This window comes from Triturus cristatus, chromosome 8 (genome assembly GCF_964204655.1).
Source record: "Triturus cristatus chromosome 8, aTriCri1.1, whole genome shotgun sequence".
In the NCBI taxonomy this organism is placed as follows: Eukaryota; Metazoa; Chordata; class Amphibia; order Caudata; family Salamandridae; genus Triturus; species Triturus cristatus.
This window is the reverse complement of record NC_140591.1, coordinates 27,155,173-27,182,349: the sequence shown is the minus strand read 5'-3', so window position 1 is coordinate 27,182,349 and position 27,177 is coordinate 27,155,173. Positions and strand designations below refer to the sequence as shown.

The window sequence follows — 27,177 nt, the reverse complement described above, 5'->3', positions numbered from 1 at the left end:
TCTGGAGTAGACTCCTCTCCCTCTCTGCGCCCTGGGAACTCTTTCTATTGCTGATTTGAGCAGAAGGGTCGCCACTTCTTCTCTTAGCATCTTGAGGTGTTGAGATGATTGTACAGGGTGGATCGAGGGAGGGGGACTCCGGAAACGGAGCGAGTATCCATGTCGCAGTATATTTAGAACCCACTTGTCCTTTGTGATGGATTGCCACTCTGGAAGATGGTTTGCAATACTTCCTCCCACCGGAGCGGTGGACGGCATTGGAGGAAGCAGTCTCTCATTGCTTTCCTTGAGCCTTGTTTCCACTGCCGGCCTGGCGGTTATTTCCACGTCCCCTGGATGATCTGCGGGACTGAAATTGTTGCTTCTTCTGCCCTTGTTGGTCTTGATTTTTCTGCCAGTGAGGGGTTTGAACCCTCTGTTGGTAGCTACGCCTGTCGGTTCCCCTACGGCGACGGAATTCTTTCCGTTTCTCTAGCCCCACGGCTTTCATGGTCTCGAGTTCTGACTTCATTCGAGCCATTTCGTCATCCGCATGAGAACCGAAAAGCGAACTACCCGAGAAAGGCAGATTCAGAATTCTTGCCTGCGCTTCAGGTTTCAGAGCCGTCAGCCTTAGCCAAGAGGATCTTCTGGCGGAAATCCCATGAGCATACAAGTGTGCTGCCAATGTTGCTCCATCCGCTGCTGCGCTCATCACCTGGTTTGAAACTAGGCTGCCCTCGTGCAAGATCTCTTCAAAGTCCTTTCTGTCTTCGGAAGGTACTTTTTCTATAAATCTCTGAAGGGAGTCCCATAGTGATCTGTTGTAGCGCCCCAGAAGCGCCGAGGCACTGGACACTTTCAGACTAGAGGCCGCCGAGCCACATACTCTTCTCCCCCAAGAGTCTTGTGATTTACTTTCCTTATCCGGCGGCACCGTGGATGACGAAACCACTGAATGAGTTTTTCTGGCAGCAGCCGTGATTACAGAGTCCGGTGGAGGGTCCGCCTTGAGAAATAGAGGATCCTCAGGGGCCGGACGATATTTTTTAAGAATCCGCGCCGGCGCAGATTTGATAGTCGCTGGCGTGAGGAAGATATCCATTACCGGTTTAAGCAACCCAGGGACTAAAGGCAACAGTGGACGAGACACCGCTCGCTCATGAAGGGTCTCGAAGATGACAGAGGAGGTGGTTTCTTGAACAGGCATGGGAATGTTCAATTTTGTCGCTCCTCTGCACAACACATCATGGAAGGTGGTGATGTCGTCCACTGGCGATACTCTAGATGGTGGAGTATCTGAGAGTGTGGGTGAGTAATCCCTTCTGGACGAACGGCTTGACAAGGAGGATGAGGGAGACCTCCGCCGCCTTCTCCCCGATCTGATTGACTCTTCTATGAGAGGTGGACCTGGATCGCCTTCTGGGCGAGCGTGAGCGCCTTTGGAATTCTCTTCCTCGAGAATGGGATCTTGCTGGTCGTGATGGTTGATCCAGAGTCCTTAATCTTGTTAAGGAATCATTAACTGCCTGAATCATTGAAGTGTTCTGAGGTATTTCCCTGATGGGACTCTGAGGCAGAGTATGGTCCTCGTCTTGAGACGTATGGTCCTCGTCTTGAGACGTATGCTCCACTGGAGGAGCTGGAGAGAGACCCAACACCTCTGGTGATCCGGATCTTGATCTCGAGCCTTCAGAGGCTGAAGGTGAAATCGAAATCGGACGAGATGAATCGTGCTCCGATGTGGTATATACCAATCTATGAGGAGATTTGCGTCTCGATACTGGCCTGAAAGTCAGACGAATGTGTGACGTTTCCTGGTATCCCACCGCGGAGGACCGTCTCGACGGTGATAGGCCTATCACCGGAGATCTGGACTTCGACGCCGAGTGGATAACCGGCGATGTGTCCTGCCTCGACGTCGAGAGCCTTGTCGTCGACGGAGGACTTGTCCTGGACGGAGGCCTAGAACCCAACGGGGAATCTCGCCTCGACGTCACTATCTTCTCCGAAGATTTGGAGACCTTAGACGACGGAGGCACCTGCCTCGACGTCGACTCCGACGGAGGGACCTGCCTCGACGTAGACTCCGATGGAGGCACCCGCCTCGACGTAGACTCCGATGGAGGCACCCGCCTTGACGTAGACTCCGATGGAGGCACCCGCCTCGACGTAGACTCCGATGGAGGCACCCGCCTCGACGTTGAATGTTCCGACGATGATCTTTGTCTCGACGTCGTCAGCACTTTCGAAGACGATCGCCTTTCTCTTGATGGCGAATCAGGTCTCGACGTTGAAGATCTACCCGGATCTTTTGACAACGATCTTTGCCTCGACGTCAATGTAGATTTCGACGTCGAACGCCTGCGCTCTTCATGCGACGTCGACTTTTCTCTTGGTATCGATTTTGACGTTGAGCGAGGTCTATCCTTTGACGTCGAACTATGTTCTCTTGACGTCGATCGGCGATTAGCATCCTTAGACGTCGAAGTTGCCGACGACGAACAAATGCGCTTCGCCGCCGGATCGAGCGTCGACGTGGACTTTCTTTTGGAAGCATGACTCCCCCTGGACTCCTCACCTCTCAGCGACGATCCCGCCGCTGGAGTCTTCGACGCCGAGCCAGACGCCGATGGAGAACAGACAGAGACCAGCTGCTTCGACGTCGACCGCTCCGAAAGGCCATAAAGCCGAATTCTCTCTCTCTCCTTCAAAGTCCTCTTTGAAAGATCCTTGCAGTGACGACAGGATGCAGGAGAGTGAGAATCCGGTAGACAGACGATACACACATCGTGTGTGTCTGAAGAGGCCTTCTTTTTGCCACAGGATGGACATGGCATGAATAAAGAAAGAAATTTTCTGACAGAAAAAAATGTTAAATCTAGTCAGAAAACACAGAAAATACGCTTCCCCGACAGAACTTAACAAGAGGAAGCCAAAAAAATTACTATAAAAGTAACAATTCTTGACTGGAAAGTCAAAAATGAAGAGAGCTGAATTCCAGGGTCCTGACTGAAGGAGCCGGAAGGAACAACTGACCCAACTGTCACCCCTGAGGCATGATGGGATATTGGAGTCAGGGCTGCCTTAAAGGCACGGTGCCAGTTTTTACCTGTACAAGGCTTTTCAGTCTCTATGGTATTGTATTGCAATGCAGCCTGCAGGCTAACAATGTTTTGTGGATCTGTGTTTTGCACAGTGTTCTCTTTTCTTTATCATGAGTTTTTTACCTCATAAAAAAAAAAAAAAAAAAAAAAAAGGAGATTTAGGTGTATTATTATACCTATGGTGCATTATTGGATATTTGTGTCTACATTGTCTAGCCTTCTATGGGGGCTGCATTTGCTTGGGAAAAAATAATATATGTTTATACATATACAGAGCTGTATATATATGTTCTTCATATATAATTTTATAATTTCCGGGGTCCCCTTACATGGGCGGGAATATTCAGTGCTTATGACTTTGATGAGGATACCCCTGGAAGAGAAATGATCTTTGCAGAAACTGAAAGTGGAGTAACTTGTGATGATGGTTGGGGGATACCAGTTTAGTCTACGCACAGCAATAGGACCAGTCTTTGTTGGAGATAGGGTGGCCTAGATCTTCTTCCCATTTCAGCCAAACCTTGCTGTCTTGGGTACGTTTGAGGGCCATGCAGGCACAATAAAGTTTAGTGGCAATGTAATTCCCCTCTGTGTCCATTATTAACATTGTTACAGGGGTGAAGTCTTTGGGAGCCTAGGGATGCGGGAGCATGGTGTCCCATGCAGACGAAAAAATATGAATGTATCCATATATGTGGCATTAGCGAAACCTAGTGTCCTCCACATTGGAAAGCACGTGCCCATCCAAGAAGAAGTCCCCTAGCGTGTGAAGTTAGTGTTGTGTCAGTGAATGATGGACAACTTTTTTGAGTATCAAAGGCAGCCATGGATTTTGTGAGAGAGTAAGCACAAGGGAGTACAAAAAGTAACTGCCCAGGCAGTAGCGACTGGTGTGCGGGCAGAATGGCGGGGTCTATGACAGATACTAGACAAGGAAGAAAACAAGAGAAAAAAAAAAAGAACGTACCTGCCGCCCGCCTCTCTTCTGCTCAGAGTCCTTGCTGCAGCACAGGGTCCCAGACTCCCCTGCGGCCAATCCTGATGCTGCTCTCATGCTTGAAAGCAGCATCAGGATTGGCGCGAGTGCTCTGAATTTGCGCTCCCAGAGAGACTGGGAGACTGTGCTTGCTGTCTCTAACCCGGCAACGCAGCTCGGGTTGGAGACAGCTCAGTGCGCATGTCGGTTTGGCCGTCCTGATGCGGCTGGTCAAACCGACATGTCCAATGCTTGTTTTTAGATTAGCACACTTCCAAAATTGTGCGGGCATCTTTTTATATAACCAATCCAAAACTATTGGTAATATTTTTTATGTAGCGCATAATCAACCCCCCCCCTTTTTTTTTTAAAGTATAATAAACAAAACTGGCAGAACAACTAAAGCAGGCGGTCCTGAGAAAACGTTAAAAAAATCCTACTAGAATAAACAAACAAAATAAATCATGAAAACTTCCTGCATAAACTGCATCAATGAAAATGTATTTAATGTGCGACAACTCAATGTTGATTTTCAGATGTAAAATAGTCCGTGATGCATTACAATACGAGCACTCTAAAGGAGGTGGAATGACGCACCAAATAGCCCAACGCATTGGATTAGAAAGCAATGCTCCTCTTGCGGGAGCCAAAGTCTGCTTTATGTACATTTATGTATGTATGTATGTATGTTTCAAAGCATTGGTGGAAATACGTAATGACACAAATGAGCTGTAAACCCAGAAAAAAGAAACGGCATGCCATAGCCATTTAGGGGATATTACTGGAAGTGACCCAAAATCCCAGTCACGTTAATCAAGGCTTTTTAACATAAGCCAACCTGGGAAGTGTATTACCCAAACCAAACTAGATTTTGAATAGAAACAAAAAAAAAGATAACAATTTATGTCAACTAAGAAAAATAAATTTCTATGAATATAAATGTCCACAGCAAATGAACATGAGGTCTACTAGTCGGTCAGTATGGCTACGGGGTGTTCGGGGTGGCACAGACACAATATTCACTCGTCTGGAGAAGACCAATTTTGGTAGGAATTGTGAAGCGATATTGCTCTATCCCAGTGACCTAGTTTGGAAGGTAATGGCAATTTACATCAGTCACCTAAATTATCTGACCACAACTTAAAGTATAAAAGTTTTTTTGAATTATACTTTTATTTGTTCAAGATCTATCACTCTCTAGGTACCTATTAAGGTATGAAAATTGGAATACATACGTTCCAATCAGACCCGAGATGCCCTGTTACTTCAACACCATCTGACATTATACTAAATTCTGCCATTTAAGCTTCTTGGCATTCTAGAGTAGGCCTGTTAATTTTTTGAGTTTGACAGCTGCTTTTGTGCCTCTTGGGTGAATCGTATTATAAAAGTATGTATGAGAAATTTAACAGGGCTGGCTATTTAAAGTAAACTCTTGGACTAATCACTTGGCGTTAGTCAAGGCAAAAATGTTGCAGCACACCTTGGGAAAGAAGGACAGTGATTTGTTTACCTCAAATAAATGGACTGGAATATTTAAAGCAGAGGAGCAGCTTCTGATCTGCTATAAGAAGGAAAACTTCACCAAACCATCCTGACTGATAATCTGGGTTCATAACTCAAGCAAATTTGGTAGAGAACTAAATTAAGCCCTAAAGACACCTGCAAAATCATACAATGGAACAGATTTTTTACAGAAGCCCTGCCCTTCTCTGTCCTGGATGGATGGTCAATTTGCAGATTAGAGGGTGCTCGTACAAGTACCCGTGCTAATGACTTGCTCAGCAATCCCATCTACAAAGCAATAATCAAGAGAAGGCATCATTCTGAGTGGAGCTCAGCCTTACCCTCACCCTAAAGCTTGTATTAATAAAACAAGATTTCTGTTCGAATAAGACCATCATAGCATGTCCCCTCAACCATTCCTCACCTAAAGCAACCTCACCTTAATTTGTTATACCCTGCTACTCACCTACTAGTACTTAAGTTGTAGAATGTTTTCAGACTCACGTGGCTGTGCAACTTGTTCATCGCGACTGGACTTCAATATATGCATTTCAAGTTTCTGCAACCCTGGCTACCTCTTGTAATACCATACAACTGAGAGACTGTAGCTACATTTTCCACACGCACAGTTTGCATACTTTTAATCAAGTGATGCTTGAAAAAAAAAAATGTGGTGCAGATCTCGAGTTAGCTGACACTCCATGACGTTTAGTTTTTGGTTGAAACAAGCCAAATTCAACTGATCAGGGAAGCACACACAAGTTATTTAAAGCTGGCTTACGAAAGCCAGGGTCTTTCCACTTGACAGGAATTGTAAATGTTTGCAGCAGAAATACAACACAGCCAACATGTTCAGCCTCACAATCAAGATTCCTTCAAGGCTATGAAAGTGTATATACAAATCATGTGAACCGTTTCCTTATGTAATACACACACACACAGAATATATATATATATATCACAAAAGGATCCTAGAGCTACAACCATCCACATGAACGGCGTAACAACAGGAAACAGACTCTGCAGGCAAAGTTGATAGTTAGTGATGATTTATTCCAGCATCAAATGTCCAAATGACGTGTTTTGGCCGCCAGACATGCAGCCTTGAAAATATATATATATATATATATATATATATATATATATATATATAAATAATCTACTGGCGGTCGCCAGTAGATAGTTATAGTTAGGACCTATTTTCCATAGGAAATCCGCAACATTCTATTGGGAATATCTTTGGTGCCGATTGACGAATCTTCGCAAAATGTTCCAAACTTTTGGCCAGCTCCGCTCCGCTCCTACCCTGAAAGTTTCGTGGTGATTCGTCAAGCGGGGGCGAGAAAAAAAGGGGGGTCCCAAAACGCGCTTTCCCCATGCAATTTCCCATAGGATCTATTGTTGCAGCTACAGCCCGAACCGCTGACTGGAATGACACCAAATTTGGCAAAGAGGTAGTCCTCAGTTCAGACTTGTGCCTTTTGCATAAATGGTGTGAATCTGTTCAGTAGTTCCTGAGAAAACTAAGGTAAAAAAGTTAGTGATATCTATGGCCGCGGAGGATCCGTGGATCCTTCACGCACCCTCCCCGAACCCTCCCGAGCACGAGCTGAATGCTAATTGGCTGCCAACACTCTGAATCAGGAAGTGTTGGCAGCCACCTTGTGCCTCGGTAGAACCAAGGCACAAGAAAGCACAAAAACAAACACGCAAAACGCAACAAGGGGGCAGGGCAGAAACACCCTGACCCCCTAGGCCTGCTCAGAGGGTCCCACAAGGACCCCCAAGGCCCAAAAAATTATTTATTTTTTTTAAATCGCGGGAGGCGCATCCCGCTAACGGAAAAAAAAACCGAAGCGCGGGCTGCCGCGCTTCGTTTAGATTTAGCCCCCGGGGGGCCAAGTCCCGGGGGCAATATGGTTTTATAATGGGGGGCCCCGAGGGGCCCCCTGGCCCCGGGGACCACCACCCCTCAGGGCTGATGTAAATGTCTGCGGGGGTGCTCATGGCCCCCCCCGCAGCCCCGGGGACCGCCATCCCCCGGGGCTTTTTTTTTAAAAAAAAAAAAACCTGTGTGGGGGGCTCGAGCCTCCCCACACGCCCCGGGTACCGCCACCTCCCCGGGGCACTGATTATGTAAAATAGGGGGACCCCCAAGCTCCGGGTACCACCACCCCCGGGGCTTTAACTTAAGTGGGGGGGGGGGCCACGCCCCCCCCCCCCCCTGGAGCCAATGATGGCCCTGGGGACCGCCACCCCTCAGGGCCGGCTCCTGCAGTGTCCCGGGGTGCCCACCCCCGGGACACTGCTGTTTGCTATGGCAGGGTGGGAGCCTCGCGGCTCCCGCCCTGCCATAGCAAACTGCTTTGGTATTTGGAAGAGAGACGATTGCTTTTCCACACGGGGAGCGGCATGTTAGCTGCTCCCCATGTGGAAAAGCAATGCCGGCTCCCACAGGACGCGGGGAGCCGGCGGGGCCGTGGGGGGATTGGGGACCGCCCCACGGCCCCCAACGGAGGCCAGGCCCCGGGGGATGGGGTCCCTGGGGCCATAAGTGGCCCAGGAGGGGGGCCACGCGGCCCCCCTCCCCCAATTTTTATTTTTTTAAATGGCCCCGGGGGATGGGGTCCCCAGGGCCATAGGTGGCACAGGAGGGGGGCTATGAAGCCCCCTCCATAACATTCCTTTTTTTTTTTTTTTTTTTTAAACAGCCATGCCCCGGGGGATGAGGTCCCCGGGGCAAATTATGGCCTGGGGAGGGGGGCCACGCGGCCCCCTTCCCGTTTAAAAAAAAAAAAGAGGTGTAATGAGGCCACGCCCCTTTTTACACATCTCTGCATTGCAGCTCCCTGGCGCTTACTGGAGGTACCTGGTGGGCTAGTTGGCCGCCAGGGGACCTCAGGATTCAAGGGGACTTAATCTCCCAACTTAAAACGCGCCACGGGCGCGTTTGCACAGTGGTGAAGGTAGGGGGCGGGGCCTGAGGTGATACTGTTCAAACACGCCCTGTGGTGCGTTTTAAGTTGGGGAATTAATTCCTCTTCAATCCTGAGGGTCCCTGTGGACCAACTAGCCCACCAGGTACCTCCAGTAAGCGCCACGGAGCTGTGTTGCAGAGTGTTGTAAAAAGGGGCGTGGCCTCTGAATACCTCTCTGCAATGCAGCTCCCTGGCGCATACTGGAGGTACCTGGTGGGCTAGTTGGCCCCCAGGGGACCTCAGGATTGAAGAGGAATTAATTCCCCAATTTAAAACGCGCCACAGGGCGTGTTTGCACACGTCACCTCAGGCCCCTCCCCCTTCCTTCACCATTGTACAAATATTCCTCTAAAATCAGCCGAACTACGAATTCCGATTTACTCACCTGTAATCAGGAGAGAACCCAGTGCTGCATCTTTTAGCCCAGCACTGACCCTGAAAAGTAATTCTAAGCATACTTACCAGTAACTTGTATTTCCTTCCGTAGGAATCCATTGTGTGGTTTTCACCAGAAAATTTTCAAAGTGTCCATTTTTGAAACGTACAAATATTCCTCTAAAATCAGCCGAACTACGAATTCCGATTTACTCATCTGTTATCAGGAGAGAACCCAGGGCTGCATCAATTAGCTCAGCACTGACCCTGAAAAGTAATTCTAAGCGTACTTACCAGTAACTTATATTTCCTTCCATAGGAATCCATTGTGTGGTTTTCACCAGAAAAGTTTCTACGTGTCTATTTTCTCAAACTAAAAATATTCCTAAAAAATCGTCTGTGTGACTTAAACACATTCTTTCAACTGTTTACAGGAGGTTGGCCAGTGCTGGATCCAGGATCCACCACTGAGTAAGAAAAAGTAACGATAACACTACTTACCTGCTAAGTGAATTTTCTGCCATAGGATAACATTGGTGATTCTATGGGAAAACGTTTTTAAGTGTCAACTTTTAAAATACAATAATATTCCTTAAAAATCACTACTGTAACCAAAGCGCTTTTACTCAACTGTTTACAGGAGATGTCCAAGGACTGAATCTAGGATCCAGTCTTGTGGTTAGAAAAGTAATCCATAAAGTAACTAATTGCATTTAACTAGAAATTCACATTGAGCTCAATGTTGCTTTGTGTTTGAAATTGTGTTGCCCATTGCAACAACTGTAACTACTGTACTTAAAAGTCTGTTGCCCATTTGCCAAGTATTTAAACTAAAGTAATTCATTCTGAGAAAGTATATTTTGTATTGTAATGTATAATGTAATTATAATGTAATTAAAAAAAATATATCTAAAAATAAATAGTTTAAAAAATGTAGTAAATCAGTATAAAAAAAACCAGAACAAAAATTAATACATTCAAAATTGTCATTTAGAAAACCTTTGAAATTCACTGAAAAAACCATAGGTTTCAGGCCTGATATAGTTAGGAATTAGCATTTAAAAAACCTTTGAAATTCACTGAAAAAACCATAGGTTTCAGGGGCGTTCTTGTTCGGAATTGGCATTTAAAAAACCTTAAAAATTCGCTGAAAAAAACCATAGGTTTCAGGGGCGTTCTAGTTAGCTGGACATTTCCCTCATACAAAACCCTAGAAATTCCCCTGTTATAGTTAGTTCAGCTAACTATAACTCGCGCCCCCGCAATGCACTGCTGATGACGTCACATATTACATCACTCATGACATGGTCAGTGACATCACTGATGACATCTGAAATGACATCACTGAGGACGTCATCCATGTGATAAATTAGTGCATCTTCTCACACCCTTTGATATACTCAATCAAAATGTCATACGTCCATTCTCAAAACCATAGATACTCCAAAACCAATAACTACATACCCACTCATTGACTCTTAGTTCTACACACACATCCACTCACTCACCTGTACAGTCACTCATACTTACAGTCACTCAGTACAGGACTATCATATGCATTTATACACCTACATAGACACTCACACACCACCAATCATCCATAGAGGTACTCTCACACCTAGTCAGTCATGCAAATAATCAATCACACTCCCATTTACTCACATATGCAGTTATACACACACAAGTTCACTTACCTATAAAAATAGTACCACATTCTTACGCTCTTATACAATCACTGATACAAGCACACACTCATCCATACAGCCACTCTCACAATCACACTCTCACATATACCCACTTATATACTCTTACACACATATATACTGCCTTTCACATATGTAGTTACTCACACATGTACCACTGAGATATACATTCAATCACTAACACACCCATACATACACTCACCCAACCATACAGTCCATCACAGATGCACTCTTAAAACCATGCACCCATAGAATCACCCACTCACACATTTATGCACAGAGTCGCACACACCCCACCCAGAGAAACACTCAGGCACCCATACAGATACTCAGACAACCAATCAATAACCCATAGAGACACTCATATAGCTATTCACAAAACCATGCAGCCGCTTATACACCAACAGATAGACAGATACAAACATTCACACAGTTTAGTCACTAGTCTGCAGTAAGATACGTTTAATGACTCACTTATACAGTCAGTCACGCACCTACTAAATCATCCATTCACACACTTATACACCCACTCATTCTTCCATAGGTTTTTTCCTATATATATATATTTAAAATTTACAGAAACACACACTCACTGGATGATGTCATCAGTGATGTCATTTCAGATGTCATCAGTGATGTCACTGACCATGTCATGAGTGATGTAATATGTGACGTCATCAGCAGTGCATTGCGGGGGCGCGAGTTATAGTTAGCTGAACTAACTATAACAGGGGAATTTCTAGGGTTTTGATTGAGGGAAATGTCCAGCTAACTAGAACGCCCCTGAAACCTATGGTTTTTTCAGTGAATATATATATATATATATATATATATATATATACACATACACACGCACGCACACACACACACAGTAGAAGGCCAACAGGGTTCACCTGTGTGATCTACTGGCTCATGACAATGTTTGTGTCAGTGCGGTACATCAGAAAGTGTATGTGTCATGACATCAAGAAGATGAACTATTCAGAAAACGAGAACGCATTCATACATGCACACAACTACTGAATGACGCAGCGGCCATCTTTTTTTGTTTTCTAGTCCAAGATGACAACTGGCACTTGGCTATAAAGATAAAAAAAATCACTTGTGCCCCCCAATTACATATACAGAGAGAGAGAGAGTGAGATGGAATAAACATCAAAGGAGAGGATGAAGAGAGCAGGTTGAGGAGTGGATACGGCAAGATTTAGGGTAAATGATTGCAAAGAAAAAAAGGAAAGCTAGAAGGGAGCAAGGCTTAATATGTGGGTGAGGTAGAGCATTGAAAGGAAAAAAGTATAGGAGGGAAAAGCGAAGTGGAAGGAGAGAGCAACAATGAGCATGGGGCGTGCAGTTGGCTGGGAGGAGGAGCACACACAGAATAAACCTATAACATGTGCACAGTCAAGGAATTCTGGAAGACAAAGAAAAGAGCAGTTCCCTAAATGTGAGCAGTGGAAGGATACAATACAGGCACACAAACATAAGGCCCAAAAAGAGGCAATCCTCCGGGGTAGGAACATACAAGAAGATGAAGGCAAGCCATTGATTAAGAGGCAAGCAAATGAGTGGCAATAAAGCCCAGAAATGCAGAATGCACTGCCTCAATAATGTACTCTATGATCTGGCTTACGTAGCTTAAAGCAGTATTAGTGAAACTTAAAAAGTTTTGTGCTAATCCACTGCTGCCTTGCAATGATTCAGATAGCTTTGAGACTGGTATTATTTTTTTCTGTGAACACTATCAGTTTTTCTATGACTTTAGGTGCGTCTTGCGAAGGAGGTAACAATTGATAATACCCAACGTCTCATTTAGTTTCTGAGCAACAAATAAAATAACTGCACATTTATTTATTCTAATTAGTTCAAAGTTATTGCATCACGGAAATCGGTATAACAGAATTTAATATGTAAATACTATGAAGATTAAAACCAGGTCGATGTAAAATGTTCTGTCGATAAAAGCCAAATAAAGTGAGAAACTTGATGTGCACAAGTTATTTTGTTCTGTCGTGAAACTGGAAAATAAACTGTGCAACCATAAGCTGCAACACAATTAGAGCATTACTCTTGAGTCAGCATTCCGTGCTAAAAGAGGACATTAGGGTCAAGATTTCACCTCCCACCCCAGTCTTTCATTCTGCTACAAAACAAATGGAGTAAAGCAGATGGTTCACTTCGTCCAAAATTCCAAATGTTAACCGTGTCATTGGTGGAGAACATACACTTTGAAAGAGGAATTCTAGCAAGATGTGCTACCTTGAAATTGTAGCTCTGTATTTGAGCACTTGATGTCACAGTCACTATATACAGAAAAAACGTAATGCGGGGGAACTGGGTTTATAGCCCCGGCCCTAACTAGTCTGTCAGATGTGGTCAATCAGTCAGGGCTTCGAGCTCCGCAGTGCACTTGACAACCACGGGCCACAGGTTTATTGGCATTTATTATTTATACATTTCAATTTACCCGTATTTATTTTGTGAATAAAATGAGCATGCAAAACTGGTTTATTTACAAGTTCATTTAAAAGTACAAATATACCCGTGCGCATGGATGCCTGAAAGGTTTCGGCCGTAAGAAACCATACCTTATGATCACTCATGTGCAATACACTTGGATAAACAGGTCAGCATTGTAGTAAAGAACATACTTGCACATCAGCCATTTAAAGCTTTATCGAGAAAGCTCGTTTGTTTATTTAAACTCACCTTCCTAATATTCAGCATAGGTGTGGGCCTCACACTTTAATACGGTCTATTTCTGTCTTTTTGTCCCTATTTAAACTTCTAGACAGACAGAACTTGATGGCTTTTTGTGTGCACGTTCAGAAAAAAAGCTGGCAGCCTTATATATTGCCAATGGCGTGTGCTCAAAAATTCCACTTCAATTATTTAACTTCGAATAGACTCTTGTTTGAGTTCAAGTTCAGTAATGAGCACCTTGACAACAACTGCAATTTTTAGAAAAAAGTAAAAAATACCACTACGTATGTACCGCAACCAGATTTCAGTATATTCGTTTTTAAAGCCACTGTCTACTTAGTGATGTCGCATTTTTATTATGCTATTCGTTTCTTTTTAATTGCAGATTATTGCACAACACTGGTTTGAGCACTTGGCTAGATCACCCATTACGGATGCATGCCTGAATAAATAGGAACATAAACTAAGTACAAAAGGCAATGCAAGCTAGGGTTACCAACCTTCCTCAGATGACACGGCTGAATAACATGAGCCTGCGCATAACGACTCCAGACAAGCAATAGAATTAGCTTGGATTGGACTGGACTTGTGTGTGCCTGACCACGACTTGAACTTTTTAGAGCGTGTGGCTATAAACAGAGCTATATAACAACCGCCCTCCTGCTGAACTCGTGGTCTTTCCTTTGACAAACCCATTGCATAACTGCAAACACGAGATGTAAACTAAATTTGCATATCGGAGGTTTGAAAAAAAAAGTAAACATCAGAAGTAAAGCACTGTTACATAGCTAAGAGTGTTGATGCAACATTCTCGTTCTATAGAATGTGTAGTTTTGAAGGGCTGGCACGTTGGCAGGTGACCTCTCGCTTTGTTGGATATTACTAAATAAATTTCCTTACCAACTTTTCACACCTTGTCTTGCGTGGAGATTGTTCACAGTCACTAATGATTAAGTTTTGAAGCAATGTAAGACCAATTTGATCGCGGTTAACTTATTTAGAGATTGGGTATTGAGTGTCAACTGACTATTACATTATTTATGCCAAGCAACCTTGTGGTAGGTTTCAACGGGCTCACTGTACATTTATATAGGTTCTGAATTTCAAACACGTGATTCACTGGGTAGGGAATAATCGCAAAAAAAAAAAAACAAGCGTTAGGGAAGGTGTTCGCTTTCACTTCCACTTGTAAAAAAACCAAAGAAGCCCGCGAGTGGTGCGCGCGAGCCACTGCGAGCCATGGCCTATTGGTGTCTATTACGCGCACCAAGCGCGTAATAGACACCAATAGGCCGTGGGAGGAGCAATGCGCTCGCCTCGGGCCAATTACGTGCAGTCTTTTACAATAAGACGCATGCAAAGGCCAATGGGGGAGCTCAAAAGGAAACGCACACTAGGTGAGCTCAGATTCCCTGTTTTTCACCTACAAAATGCCTCGCACTGCGCGAGCTCTGCTGCGCAGTGCACCGCTAGGCGCAAAACCTAAAAAGGACCGCCTTGCCCAGCAAAGAGAGTGGAAGGGATTTCCAGATTGCAATATCACGTCTGAGCCTTTGTAGCAGGGGAACAAGGTTACGGGCAAATCGGAGTGAGCTAGCAAGAGAAATTGATATACCCAGGTATTTGAAGCCTTCTGAAACTATTGGTGTGGGGCAGTTTCGGGGTAACGTGGGGGATTCTCCACAGAGGATATATGGGAGAGATTTCTGCCAATTAATACGGAACCCGGAGTAGCTGCCAAAAATGGCCAAGATGTCAAATACTGCAATAAGGGACCTCTTGGGGGATGCAGGATATAGAAGGATGTCGTCAGCATATAAGAAGATACGATCTTCCCAATCTGCCGACCATCTTAGACCACGGATAATTACGTCCTTTTGAATCCAGGCTGCAAGGGGCTCGAGGGCCAAAGTAAATAATAGGGAGAGAGGGGCATCCCTGACGGGTCCCTCGGCTAAGTATAAAGGTATCTGATTTTTTGTTGTTCACGACTACCTGTGCCATCGGGAAGATGTACAGCAAGCGCACCCACTTGCTGAAACCCGGTCTAAATGAATGAATGAATGAATGAATGAATGAAGTAGCATTTGTAAAGCGCCTGGTTACCCGGAGGCATCCCCGCGCTGGCGGACATTCTGATCATCAATAGTAATTCAAGGGAAAAGTAAGGTTTTTAAATGTTTACGAAAAAGAGCATGGTTGCTTTGGGACCGAATATGCAGAGGGGCGATGTTCCAGAGTTTCGCCCCACAGTAGGAGAACCTACGGCCTCCACATCTGGTGCGTTTTACTCTAGGAACTGTCAACAAATATTTGCCGTCTGATCTAAGAGTTCTTTGTGGTTGATAAAAGTGCATCATGGCCTCAGTCAAGGTGGAACCTTTCCCAGTCAAAGATTTTAGTATAATACACATAGCTTTAAATTTAATCCTGTCTTGAATGGGAAGCCAGTGTAATGAGGAGAGTGCCGATCTAGCTGATAGGAATATTCAGCAAAAGTCGAGCTGCACAATTTTTTACGGTCTGCAAGACTTTAGTAGTAGACCGCGGGGCTCCAAGGTAAATGGCATTTGAATAATCCAACCTAGACAGGATAAGTGCCTGTACCAGTATTCTTCTGGCCAGAAAAGGGAGCAGGGGGAGGATCGTCCTGATCATCCGCAGAAGACCGTAAAATGTACCTGCAACATTCCGTGCCTGTTCCTTAAAATCAAGATTGGTGTCAAGCACGATTTCCTAAACTTTTTATGGTTTTTTTTTAGGAATGGGAGGGGGTCCAAGACTAACTGGCCACCAAGATTCAACGGATATAGATGTAGCTTTACCGAGAAACATAACCTCTGCTTTTGTTCCATTAAGCTTCAGGTAGGATGCCTCCATCCAGTTAGCCACTCTCCCAGACATACCGTGAGAGCCCCTCCTGAGTTGTCATCATTGTTCAAAGAAACGACTAGCTGAGTATCATCTGCATAGGTGACAATATGTACCCCAAACGGGGTAACGATGCTTGCCAGTGAACTCAGGTAGACGTTGAACAAAGTAGGGCTTAGTGCTGAGCCCTGGGGGACTCCACACGAGAGCGGTACTGGGTCAGAGATGCAGTCATCCGAAAAGACGGAGAAGACTCTGCCCTCCAAGAAAGAGCCGAGCCATTCCAATACAGCACCCCTAACCCCGATGTCTTGGAGCCGTTTAATCAGGAGTGAGTGGTTCACAGTATCGAAGGCTGCGCTGAGGTGTAATAGGATAATTGCAGCGCAGCCTCCGTTATCTAAGATCTTCCTGGCTTCCTCCACCACCGACAGAAGCGCGGTCTCGGTGCCCTGTTTTGCCCTAAAACCCGTCTGCGAGGGATGCAGCAAGGCGTTATTTTCAAGGAAGCTAGATAGCACCGAGTTGACATGCTTCTCGGCAATTTTACAGACACCGGGGAGTAAAGATATGGGTCTGTAGTTTGTCCAGTCTTCCACATCTAGGTTGGGCTTTTCAACAAGGCCCTAACCATTGCCTTTTTCCACAGGGGAGGAACAATACCTGCATGAAACGACGCATTAATGAGTTCAACCAGAGCTGACAAGATAGTCTTCCTAATTTTGAAAAGGGCAGCGGGAGGGGCAGGGTCAGAAGGGGAGCCAGATTTAAGATGAGTGAGAATTCCATCCATCTCCAACTCATCCACCAGAGGAAGTTCTATCAGGAGAGGCTGTTCTGTCCCTGACTCCATTTGACGGAACAAATGAGCATCTACCTTCAGGGGAAAGGATTTATAGATTGATTGAATTTTTTCAGAGAAAAAATTTGCCATTTGTTTACACCAAGTTGGAACATTCTCCCGAGTGGGACAAGGAGAGGGAGATGCCAGAAGAGATTTTGCAATCTGAAAGATTTCCCTCGGAGAGTGAGCTGCAGATGTTATTTTTTACTGAAAGAAGATACTTTGCGCAGATTTAATCTCGATTTTATAGGCTCTGATGGCATTTCTATATTTAGTTCTCTTACTCAGTGAGAAGCCTCTCCTCCATTGCCTTTCGCACCTTTTACACTCTTGTTTAAGTTTCCTGAGTTCTGGGGAGTACCACGGGTTCTTTTTAGGGCCCAGTTTCACCTGAATCCTTTTCTTAGGCAGAATCTTGTTTAGTGAGGACTCCAGCCAATTATTAAAAGTATCATTGGCCATTATGGGATCAGAATACAATGGGGGATGGGTGATTTCCAGTTCACTTTCCCACTTATCCCAAGAGAGAGTTGTCCAAGTACGAATGGACTTTTTTAATGTTCGGCAGTGCCACTTTTGATTCCTGCCTAACCCATAAAAAAGGGATCAAAAAATGATCAGTCCAAGGAAGGGGAATCCCAACTTTGTGAGTACAGCGAAGAGATTGTGTCGAAAGCCATAGTGGCATCTAGAGAGACTACGACAGCATCTTCGCGAATGGTAGGTGCCCTGCCCAAGACCCCATGGACTCTGCGCAGATTCAAAGCAGTGTTTCTCCTGGGCATAAACCCCGATTGATCCGGGTGTACCAGATCGCCTATTGCCTTAATCAGCCTATTTGCAAGCACTTTGGCTAAGATTTTAGGTTCTGCATGAAGCAATGAAATAGGGCGGTAGGAAGCGCAGTCAGTTTTGGGTTTCCACTCCTTGTGAATTGTGACAATAGTTGCAATTCTTTGATCCAGGGGCAGCGACCCCTGTTCTAGGCTGTTCTCGAACATAGATTTCAAGTATGGGGCTAGTTTGTCCGGACGGAGCTTGTAAAGCTCGATCGGGATACCGCTTGAGCCGAGAGCCTTGCCAGAGTGAAGTGCTCGAATTGCGGTGGCTATTTCGTCAGCGGTGAGGGCACTGTCCATAAATGCCCGGTCACTGTCCGATAGCACTGGGAGGGAGCTATCTCGTAGGAGTTCAGAAGAGTCCGCCTCAGTGTATGGCGCGATGGAGGTGTAGATTGCGTGGAAGTGTGTTGCGAAGTGGTTGACTATGTCCTGGGGATCTGTTATGGGGGATCCCTCAGCGTTTCTAAGTTCCGGGACAAGTCTACTTGCATGTTCCTTTTTGTCCAGCCAGGCGATTAATTTCCCCGTCTTATCCCCCCAGTCAGAGTCGACCCAGTCTGCCCTGCCCCAGTAGTTTGGCACGGTCAGTGACCAGAGCCCTGTATTCGTCTTGGCGGAGGGTATGAAGAGCCTCCGGTGACGGATCAGAATTAACGTCTTGCTCGAGACAATAAATCTCTTGCTCTACGTCAGAGATGTCTTGTAGTTTGTCTTTTTTGGATCTCGCTATTAAGGAGAGAGCCTCACCCCGGACCACAGTTTTAAAGGTTTCCTACAAAGTTTGCGGCGAGTCAACAGTGTGGTCGTTCTCCAAAAAGTAGTTGTTGATGGATTTGATCAGGTATTTGCGTATTTTCGGGATTTTTAGATACCAGGGATTGATTGGGACAACATGTCCAACCTGGGAGTGGTCAAGAACAATATGGACCCAAAGGGGGGAGTGGTCGGGAATGCCACTAGCTAGATGCCGTATCTCGTGGATATCTGTAACCTGTGGGGCAGGGACAACTATATAGTCCAAGCGAGAGAGGCTGTTGTGGGCCCCTGAGTGGAAAGTGTGTTGGATCTTGTCAGGGTGGTGTGTTCTCCAACCGTCCACCAACCCCATCGCCTCCAAGAAGTTAGAGAAGGAGTGTGCAGTGTGGGGGACTGTGCCTGTCCAGTGAGTCCGATATTATGGAGTTGAAGTCGCCACCAATCACAAGGTGCCCTTCCGGTAGTGCTAGCAGCACTGTGCTGAGGTCAGAAAATGTTGTGGCCTGTAACCCTGGCGGTGCGTAAATTGACATAAAAGTAATGGTTCGACCCTCCCAGGTGCCCGTAATACCAACATATCTGCCACGGTTATCCACATGAGTGGACGTAGGTCACAGGGGGAATGATTTCTTTTGGATGATGCCCAACCCTCTGGAATTAGATGCAAAACCTGCGTGCGCAACCATCGAGTAGCCCCATCTATGCATAGCTTTACAAGTGTTACCAATGAGGTCAGTTTCCTGAAGCAAAACAATGTCCGTTGACAACCTCTTGACATACTGCAATACTATACTCCGCTTGATTTTGTCCCCCAACCCGTTAACATTCCAACTTAAGATTCTAACTTCCTTGTTACGCTGTACACCCATTGATCTGTATGTGGAGCGCAGCAGCAACCTCTGCTACAGGATAGGACTGCACCATTGAAATAGTCGAGAATAGTAAACAAAAAACCACAGAACAACTAAACAAAATATCCCAACAACACCCCACCCCGCTGCCCTGCCCTCTGGGCTCAAAACTGCCCATCAAAAAACTCGCTGAGTGCCTGTCGCCCCAAAAAATTTCAAAGGAAGAAAAAACCCAAGGGGGAAAGCAGTGGGCTCCGTGTCCTTGCCCTATGATACTTCACTATCACACCCTTATTAAACATATAGCACAAGACCATAGATAAGTCAGTAGTCTTCTTTAAGTAAGATACCGTTAGCCCCCCTCCCTAACCCGCCCCGCACCACCTGCTCCCCCAACTCTCAAAAAAAGGGGGGCGCCACTGTCTAGGACTCCACCTCAGGCTGGTTCACTGTCCGCATGTCCACCGGCTCCTCGCTCAGTTGGATTTTTAGTCCCTCTGTAGTCAATACAGTCCACAACTGTCTCAGGGCGATCAAAAAACCATGTTCTTCCCTCCGCCTCGACCCGGAGGCGAGCCAGGAACAGCATTGAGTATTTCAGGGCCCTCTCTCTCAGGTCGCTTTTGACGGACAGGAATGATCTCCTCTGTTTCTGCACCGTTTGCGTGAAGTCAGGGAAAAAGGAGATATCTGCATTTTCATAGTGGAGGGGGGCACTGGCCCTGGAGTTTTGGAGGATCACATCTCTGTCCCGATAGTTGAGGACTCGAGCCAGCATGGGCCGTAGGGGAGCACCCGGTTTGGGTCGGCCGCCCGGGACCCTGTGGGCCTGCTCGATCACAAAATATTTACTGAGGTCTTTGGATTGCAAGTGCTTGAGAATACGGTCTTCGACAAACCAGTACGGAGTTTGCCCCTCTGATTTCTCCGGAACTCCTATGATGCGGAGATTGTTACGGTAAAGTCGGCCTTCGTAGTCATCCAGCTTGAGGTCTGTGAGATTCCGGGAGTCTTGTAGTTCCTGGACCTCCCTTTGCAACTGTGTGACATCACTCACTAGGCTAGTAGTCGTAATTTCCACCTGCTTCGCCTTTTAATTAATCTTCCCCATGTCTGCCCTAATAAGATTGATGTCGATGGCCACTGAGTCTAAGGAGGTCTTGACACCTGTTATGGCCTCCATGACGTCTTTAAGGGAAAGCTCCTGCTCCTCTTCCCAGGGTTTCCTCGTGCAGTTTCCTCAGACGGACGGCCCGCTGCAAGTCTTTGGACACCGTGTATCGGTCCAGCTTGTTAGTTTGGACTGGCTTCGGTCCCCTGGTCCCAGACCCCTTAGTGCGCTCCATTGTAGTATCCGAGGTGAGTCACAGATGGATGCAGGTTATAGGGGATGGGTGGGTGAAGTAATGTCCTCGGCTCCCATGTAGGTTTAATGGGAGTGACAGAGTCTCGAACCCTATCCCGTTCACCCCAGGATTAGAGCCACAGCAGTTAGGCAGCTCAAGGGGTTCACAAGCCAAGAGGAGTCTCTCAGCCCCGAAGGGCGAGTCTCACCGGACACTAGAAGCATCTGCTACTGGTCAAACCGCTCCTGATCCCACCAGCAAGAAGAGAAGGTGCAGGGGGCTGCCTGATCTCCAGGGGGCGGGTGGGGTGGGGTGGGGAGGGGCTTAAACAACCAATTGGAAAGGCAGAAAAAGAGAGACCACTTACAGAGCAGTGCCGCCTCCAGTGAACATTCCGCGGTTGGCGCTCTTCAAGTCACCTCGAGTTGGTGTGTAAGTGGATGTCACCAGTGCGTCCCGGCAAGGCCATAATCGCCGCTTTTAACGTTGACTTTGGCGGCCCCCCCTTTAGGCCGTCGTACATGGAGTGCAGCAGCGTCGCACAGTCTAGGCGCCTCCGCCGTGGAGCCGTAGGATGTCTGGAGCTGCCTTCCAGGAGATCTATTGCCGTGGGTCTCGGCTTCAGGCTTCATTGTGGGCCGCAATACTCAAATGGCAAGGGGATTCAGTTAGAACAAAGCAGGCGGGGGGGGCCTTCACCATCAGGGGCGTGCTGCCACCACCAGCTGCTCCGCGGCCGGGACGTCCTGCTCCACAACAGCTGTGCCCCCGAACCGCACCAACACATCAATTTTGGGGCTGCAAACCCCCTGTTGTCTTGCTCGGAGAGGGCTCCTCCAGGAGCTGCTGTCAAGACAGGATCGCGGCACCGCTCTTAGTTGCAGCATCACTGCGGGGTGAGCGATGGTCAGGCTGCCGTATGCCTCGGATTCAGGCCCCCCGCAGGCCGCAGCCGGGCGCAAGTGCTCTAGGTCAGCAATATTGGAGTAGGTGGAGTGAGGGGCTGCACTACTCGAGCTGCGCCGCTGCCATTTTGTGACTCGTGGCCGGCGCGCTCTATCTCTATGCGGTTCTAGTGCCTCTCACTCACCACCATACGCCGCTGTGTCTGCGCCGATTTCTCCGCTGCCCTGGGTCTTCTGAGTTCCATCAGGTATTGCCGGCAGGGAGACATTCGCGGCGGCGCCTCGCACCGCTGCGCCACCGCTGGGTGAGGGTGGGCCAGCTGGATCCCCAATCCGGGAGGCACAGCTACTGCGGGCCCTGGCTTCAGGACGCAGAGTGGGCCGCGACCTTGAAATGGTGTTCGCTACCTTATTTCACAAGATTTGCACACCGGAGCAGGTGGGATGGTCTCCGCTGCTGATCCGGTGTCAGGGACTGCAGTCGGGTGTCATGGATGATAAAGCAGGATAGTCGAGGGCTGAAACGGGCGACGGAGCTCACGGACTACGTGTCCATCTGCAGTCCGTGCTTGGCCATGCCCCCTTGGGTCTCATTTTTAATGAAAATAAAACAAATGGTTTATTGCTTTCATTAAGATAACAAAAAATTCAGATCAGCTTAATGACAAAAGTCTCCTCACCCACTGTCCCACAAAGTGGCAGCTTTTAAAGAGGACGTGCAGGAACTCGCAACTAACCTCCCAAATGGAGAGTCAGTTCAGAGCCCTTGCGTATTCTCTATCCAAGGAGCAGTGTTTTTAAAAACTTCTGCTGCTTTTCACTCACACCACAGTCAACCATCTGTCATTTTGAAGGTCTTGTCTGTGAACTCACTAGGCACCACCCTTTCCAGAGAGCACGCTGCACAAATGGCATAAAAAAAAAAGAAAGACCAAAAATAAAGATCACTCCGGGCTAAACCCACCTGAGATGGAGCAATGAAGCATTTCATTCCGTTCCCAAGCTCTGGGTGAGCAGGTCCAGCAGCAGAAACGCAGGCGGCCGCCATCTTGGCCGGGCGCAACAACGCTAAAAGCAGCTTTCTTTGACAGGAGCGGTTGAGTGATTCTATGATTCTGTAAATTCTCCTAGCTAAAGTGAATGTAAACAGCGGCTGCTACTGTGCTGCGCGCCTCCACTGCATGTCACTGGTGTGAGCCTGGTTTGTTGGTGTTATAGCAAATGGCTTCCAAAAACTGCTGTCAGCACCAAGCTGCATGGCAGGGGCGCAAACCTACTTCTCGCTTCCAGGGGAGGGATGTTTTCCCAAATTCGCTTCAGAAGAGAGTCAGACAAGGAGCCTGAAGGTCTGATAAATGGAGCCAGAAAAAGAAAGCAGCGGAAACAGTCTGCAAAGAGGCTAAGGTATGGGACCACTGCACCCAAACTAGAGATGTCTGTGGGCATGTGTGGGGCAGGCTGCTTCTTCACCTTGCTAGACGTCTGGAACTGCTAGTAGGTCCTGATTGTCACACATCCATCTTGGTTGCAGAATGGCCTGTGGGACTCCCAAGCGGAGCAAATGCTGCAAGTAAGATGATACACAGGAACCTGGATATCCTACTGCACAGACCGAGCCATGCCGATCAGTGGCCTACATGTTTTGGGGATGCAGCTTGATGGTAAATTGATGTACAGTGCTCATGCCACTCCGAAGGCAGGAGAATCAGTCACCAGTCCGTGTTAGCGTGGACAAGAAGCTTGTCCGACATACACCGAACTGCTCACTAAACCTTAGCAAGGGACACGTGTCCGGTCTATGGCATCGCTGGAGAGGAGTCCTTCATCATACATACTTCTATAGATTCACATAATGCACCCACTCGTACTATACATATGTATAAATACAAAACGCTTAAACAAATGAACACAAAGCCTCACAGACACACACAAACCCTTCCCAAATGCAAGAACATACTTGAACACATCAGGGATCCAGGATCCTGGAGGGGTGAGAGGCGCTGCTGCAGTGACACTACACCTGAGACAGGAGCAATAACTTTATCCTTACACCCATACGGTCACTGATGTCTGAAATGTTTTAGTACAGACACCCCCGATACAAGTGTACCATTATTTTCTAGGGTGAGGGGTGTGTACTCGGTTTCTCTGTCATGTTAACATTCATCAATTGAAGACAAACGTCATGGACCTATAGTCCCTTTTCTCCAAATATTAGACACTGCAACAACAGTGCTAGTTTGGAAACGATAACGATTAGTTTAATCCTAAAAATGTTTTGAAACTGTAATAGGAAAATATAAAAAAAATTATTTTAGTTACTGCATACTTTACGTGTTTGCTCGAGTACAGTGATGTTCAAACATCAAATAAACTTTGTCTTTTGAATCTGAAAGTATTCAATGGAAGGAAGCCTGATACTTCGTGGAGTACCGTGGTGAGGATTGCACAGGAATAAAGGGGTCTCTCTGGCAAACTCACCAGTCTCTGGCCGTTCCTCTCCAAGACCCGCTAGCAGATCCACTGTCCGTTGAAGATCTTCTGAGTTAGGCCCGTTTTCGGATGCCAGACCACACAGGTAGCCCAGGGACTTCAACTGAGAAGAGAAAAAACACAGGTCAACTGTCAACCCAAGGAAACAACCTCATCAGACGGTTCATGACACATTGCAGACATGGTATGTGTTAACAAATCAAACTGACAAAGATAAATGTTTGCAAGCATTCTAGCTCACAAAGGTCTGAAGTAGGCTGCTGCACCTCCAAACTTAGGTCCCTTTTCAAACACACCCTTCATGGTTTCTAGCTACAAGAACCTTCCACTCATGCTAAGCAACAGGTGACTCAATGAGATGGAATTGACAGACCAGTGGAAAGGGAGTCCTGCCGTGAAAGGACACAAAAAGGAGAGAGACGAACCAAGAGGGAATGGAAAGTGAGCAAAGTGGTCAGAAGGGAAAGAAGAAAGGGAGGAAGAATTACAGCTGATAAGCAAAGCCACTAAGGGTTAACAGCACAAGAATGGAGTAAATGAGGAAAAGAAATACAAGGGAAAGAAGATAGGAGAAGAAACGTATGGAAGAGAAAATGGCAGGGAAAGGAGATAACTGAACTGAAGGGGGAAGGTGAAGATGAATGGGGTTGAAAGCCATGAAAGGAGAGAGAGGGTCTGTGGGGGAAACAGAGAAATAAAGTATTAAGAAAGTAGAAGGAGGGAAAAGAGAAACATAGGGAATGAAGAAAAACAGATGATGAAAGCGGAGAAGAGCAGAGCGGTGGAAGGAAAGCGACAAGGACTGTAGAGTGAGAGAAGGGATTTGAGGAAGCAAGAAGGGAAGGGAAAAGAGGAAGAGATACACGTCTTCCTAGCCAGTGTTTTAGCCCCCCATATTACCATGTCGGAGCTCTACCATAAAGTGTGGCTCTCCTTTTGAAGGTTGCCCAAATGAAGGGGACACGGGCTGGAGGGTGATGGTTCATGGCTTCATGACATGGGATCTGGAATAACCTGCGCCTCTGGAGCTTTGCGCCATCCCCAGTTTCATAGCTTTTAAACAAGAGTGAGATTGCATTTATGGTCATTATTCTAAGTTTTATTTGGCAGCTAGCTAATTTGGAATAGTGGTTGAACAACTGGGGTTTGCCTCTCTGTTTTGTCCTTTTAGGGCTATTCTTACTTTCCGCTATATATTCATAATGCCAAAGTGTCTCAGCAGACATGTGTTCAATTAATATTAATAAAAAATAATAATTTTTATAAAAACAATAGCGAGAAAAAGGAAGAAGAAAGGGAGCTATGAAATTGAGAAATGCAAAATGAGAAAAGCAGGGAAAAAGAAGGGCAGAGAAAGATGAGGAGGAGAAAAGCAGTCAAGTTAACAGGCTGGCCATCTCAAACGGGGAGTGAGATTGTCTTTTGGATCCAAACCTTTGAGAGAGATTTTTACATTCATCTTCGTTTTTGTCTTTAAAACGCATACAACTGAAACAATTGGATAGGACTGCAAGTAACCGCCTTATTTTTCACACCCAAGCCACCCCTTTTCACTTTCAAAGGCTGGCAATATAAGGAGGAAGGAGGACAGGAAAACAAGAAATAGGCAAACAGAGAAATGAAGGTAGAAAGAAAAGGAAACTGATGGACGCAAGATGAGGCAGAGAAGGGAGAAGAGTGCAGTATATTCTTGTTCCAGACCCACCTTCTCTGTGGCATAACTCCACAATCCCACCATATGGGAAATGTTGGAGTCCAGCTGCGCCCTATCACAGCAGCCTTCTATCCTCTGCAGAACCTCCAAGCAGCTCAGGAACACCCAACAGTCCAGGGCTCCGGGTGGAATAGAGACCTGCACACAGAATGGAGGAAGAACAGGTGCGGTTACCTATGCAGGACCACAAACAATCCTGTCCTGACGCAAAAGACGTGTGATCATACAGGAGTAACAGCAAGTGTGGTACCTAAGCAGGATCACGAACAATCCAGTACAGAGTTAAAACTGGCCTATATACAAAATTTAAGAAGAAACTTTGGAAGAATCAGTAGAATCATGTACCCACAATGCAGAGTATTTATACAATTTTGACTTGAAGAGTACATGAGCAGCTGGACCAAGTTCAAGAAACCTGGCAGGACGTGTCGCTTGCGTGCTCAGGAAAAGAATCCTTGAAGCTCATACTCAGAATTTGCCCTAGTGTGAAACATCTACAAATTAGATATTTACGACCGGTTTAAAAGAACATGAAATAAAATCACAAAGTGTTTTTGGTTTGCCTAAAAGGGAATACAAACGAATGGTTGGCAGTTGAAATGGTTTATAACTGGAGTATTTCACACTTATGGTTCTGCAGGAGTAACTAGCAATTATAGATTCTGTAATCGGGAGCCTTCTGTGTTCCACCAATTTAATTATGTTCACAAATGAGCTAACAAAAATGTATTATTCTACATTAATGGCTGTGTACAATGAACTTTTAAACTTTTACATTTGATGACTGTATGCCTTCGGTGCTGATATTTTTCATTTTTAACTCTATTCCATTATGCACATTTATTTATAGGGCTTGGAGTTGTAATTACTGTGCAACACAAATTCACCCAAAACATGCTTCATAAACTAATTTACTTTCTTTTAATCTCACTGGTCCAATTACAGCTTAACAAATAACTGCATTTTTCCTAGGCTCTAAATCAAAATGTTTAGAGAGATACAACCTTTTGTAAATAGTCAACTAACAATACAAGCCGAATTTTGGTGAACTTGGGGAATACATACTGAAATGAAGTTGTAGGCTGTTTGACAACTCTTGCTGATACAGACGTGCTGTATTACAATAAAAGTAGTTAAGGTGGACATTTTGTGAATTTTGTGGGCCAATGGTTCTACAAGTACTAGAGGAAGTAAAGGTAGATTGGTCAATGGCGTCAAGTGCCTGGGCTTA

General features: G+C 46.1%; 1 protein-coding gene across 3 annotated transcripts in view; it reads right to left on the bottom strand.

The window, feature by feature from the left end:
• TRAPPC10 (trafficking protein particle complex subunit 10) overlaps positions 1 to 27,177 on the bottom strand; it is a 584,087-nt gene that overhangs the window by 298,555 nt on the left and 258,355 nt on the right. For all 3 annotated transcript variants that reach the window (XM_085620787.1, XM_085620788.1, XM_085620789.1), the window contains 2 exons: positions 25,938 to 26,084; positions 24,221 to 24,335 (listed from right to left, as the gene is read on the bottom strand). In XM_085620787.1, the coding sequence (XP_085476913.1) occupies positions 24,221 to 24,335; positions 25,938 to 26,084 (262 nt within the window). The remainder of the gene's footprint in view (positions 1 to 24,220; positions 24,336 to 25,937; positions 26,085 to 27,177) is intronic.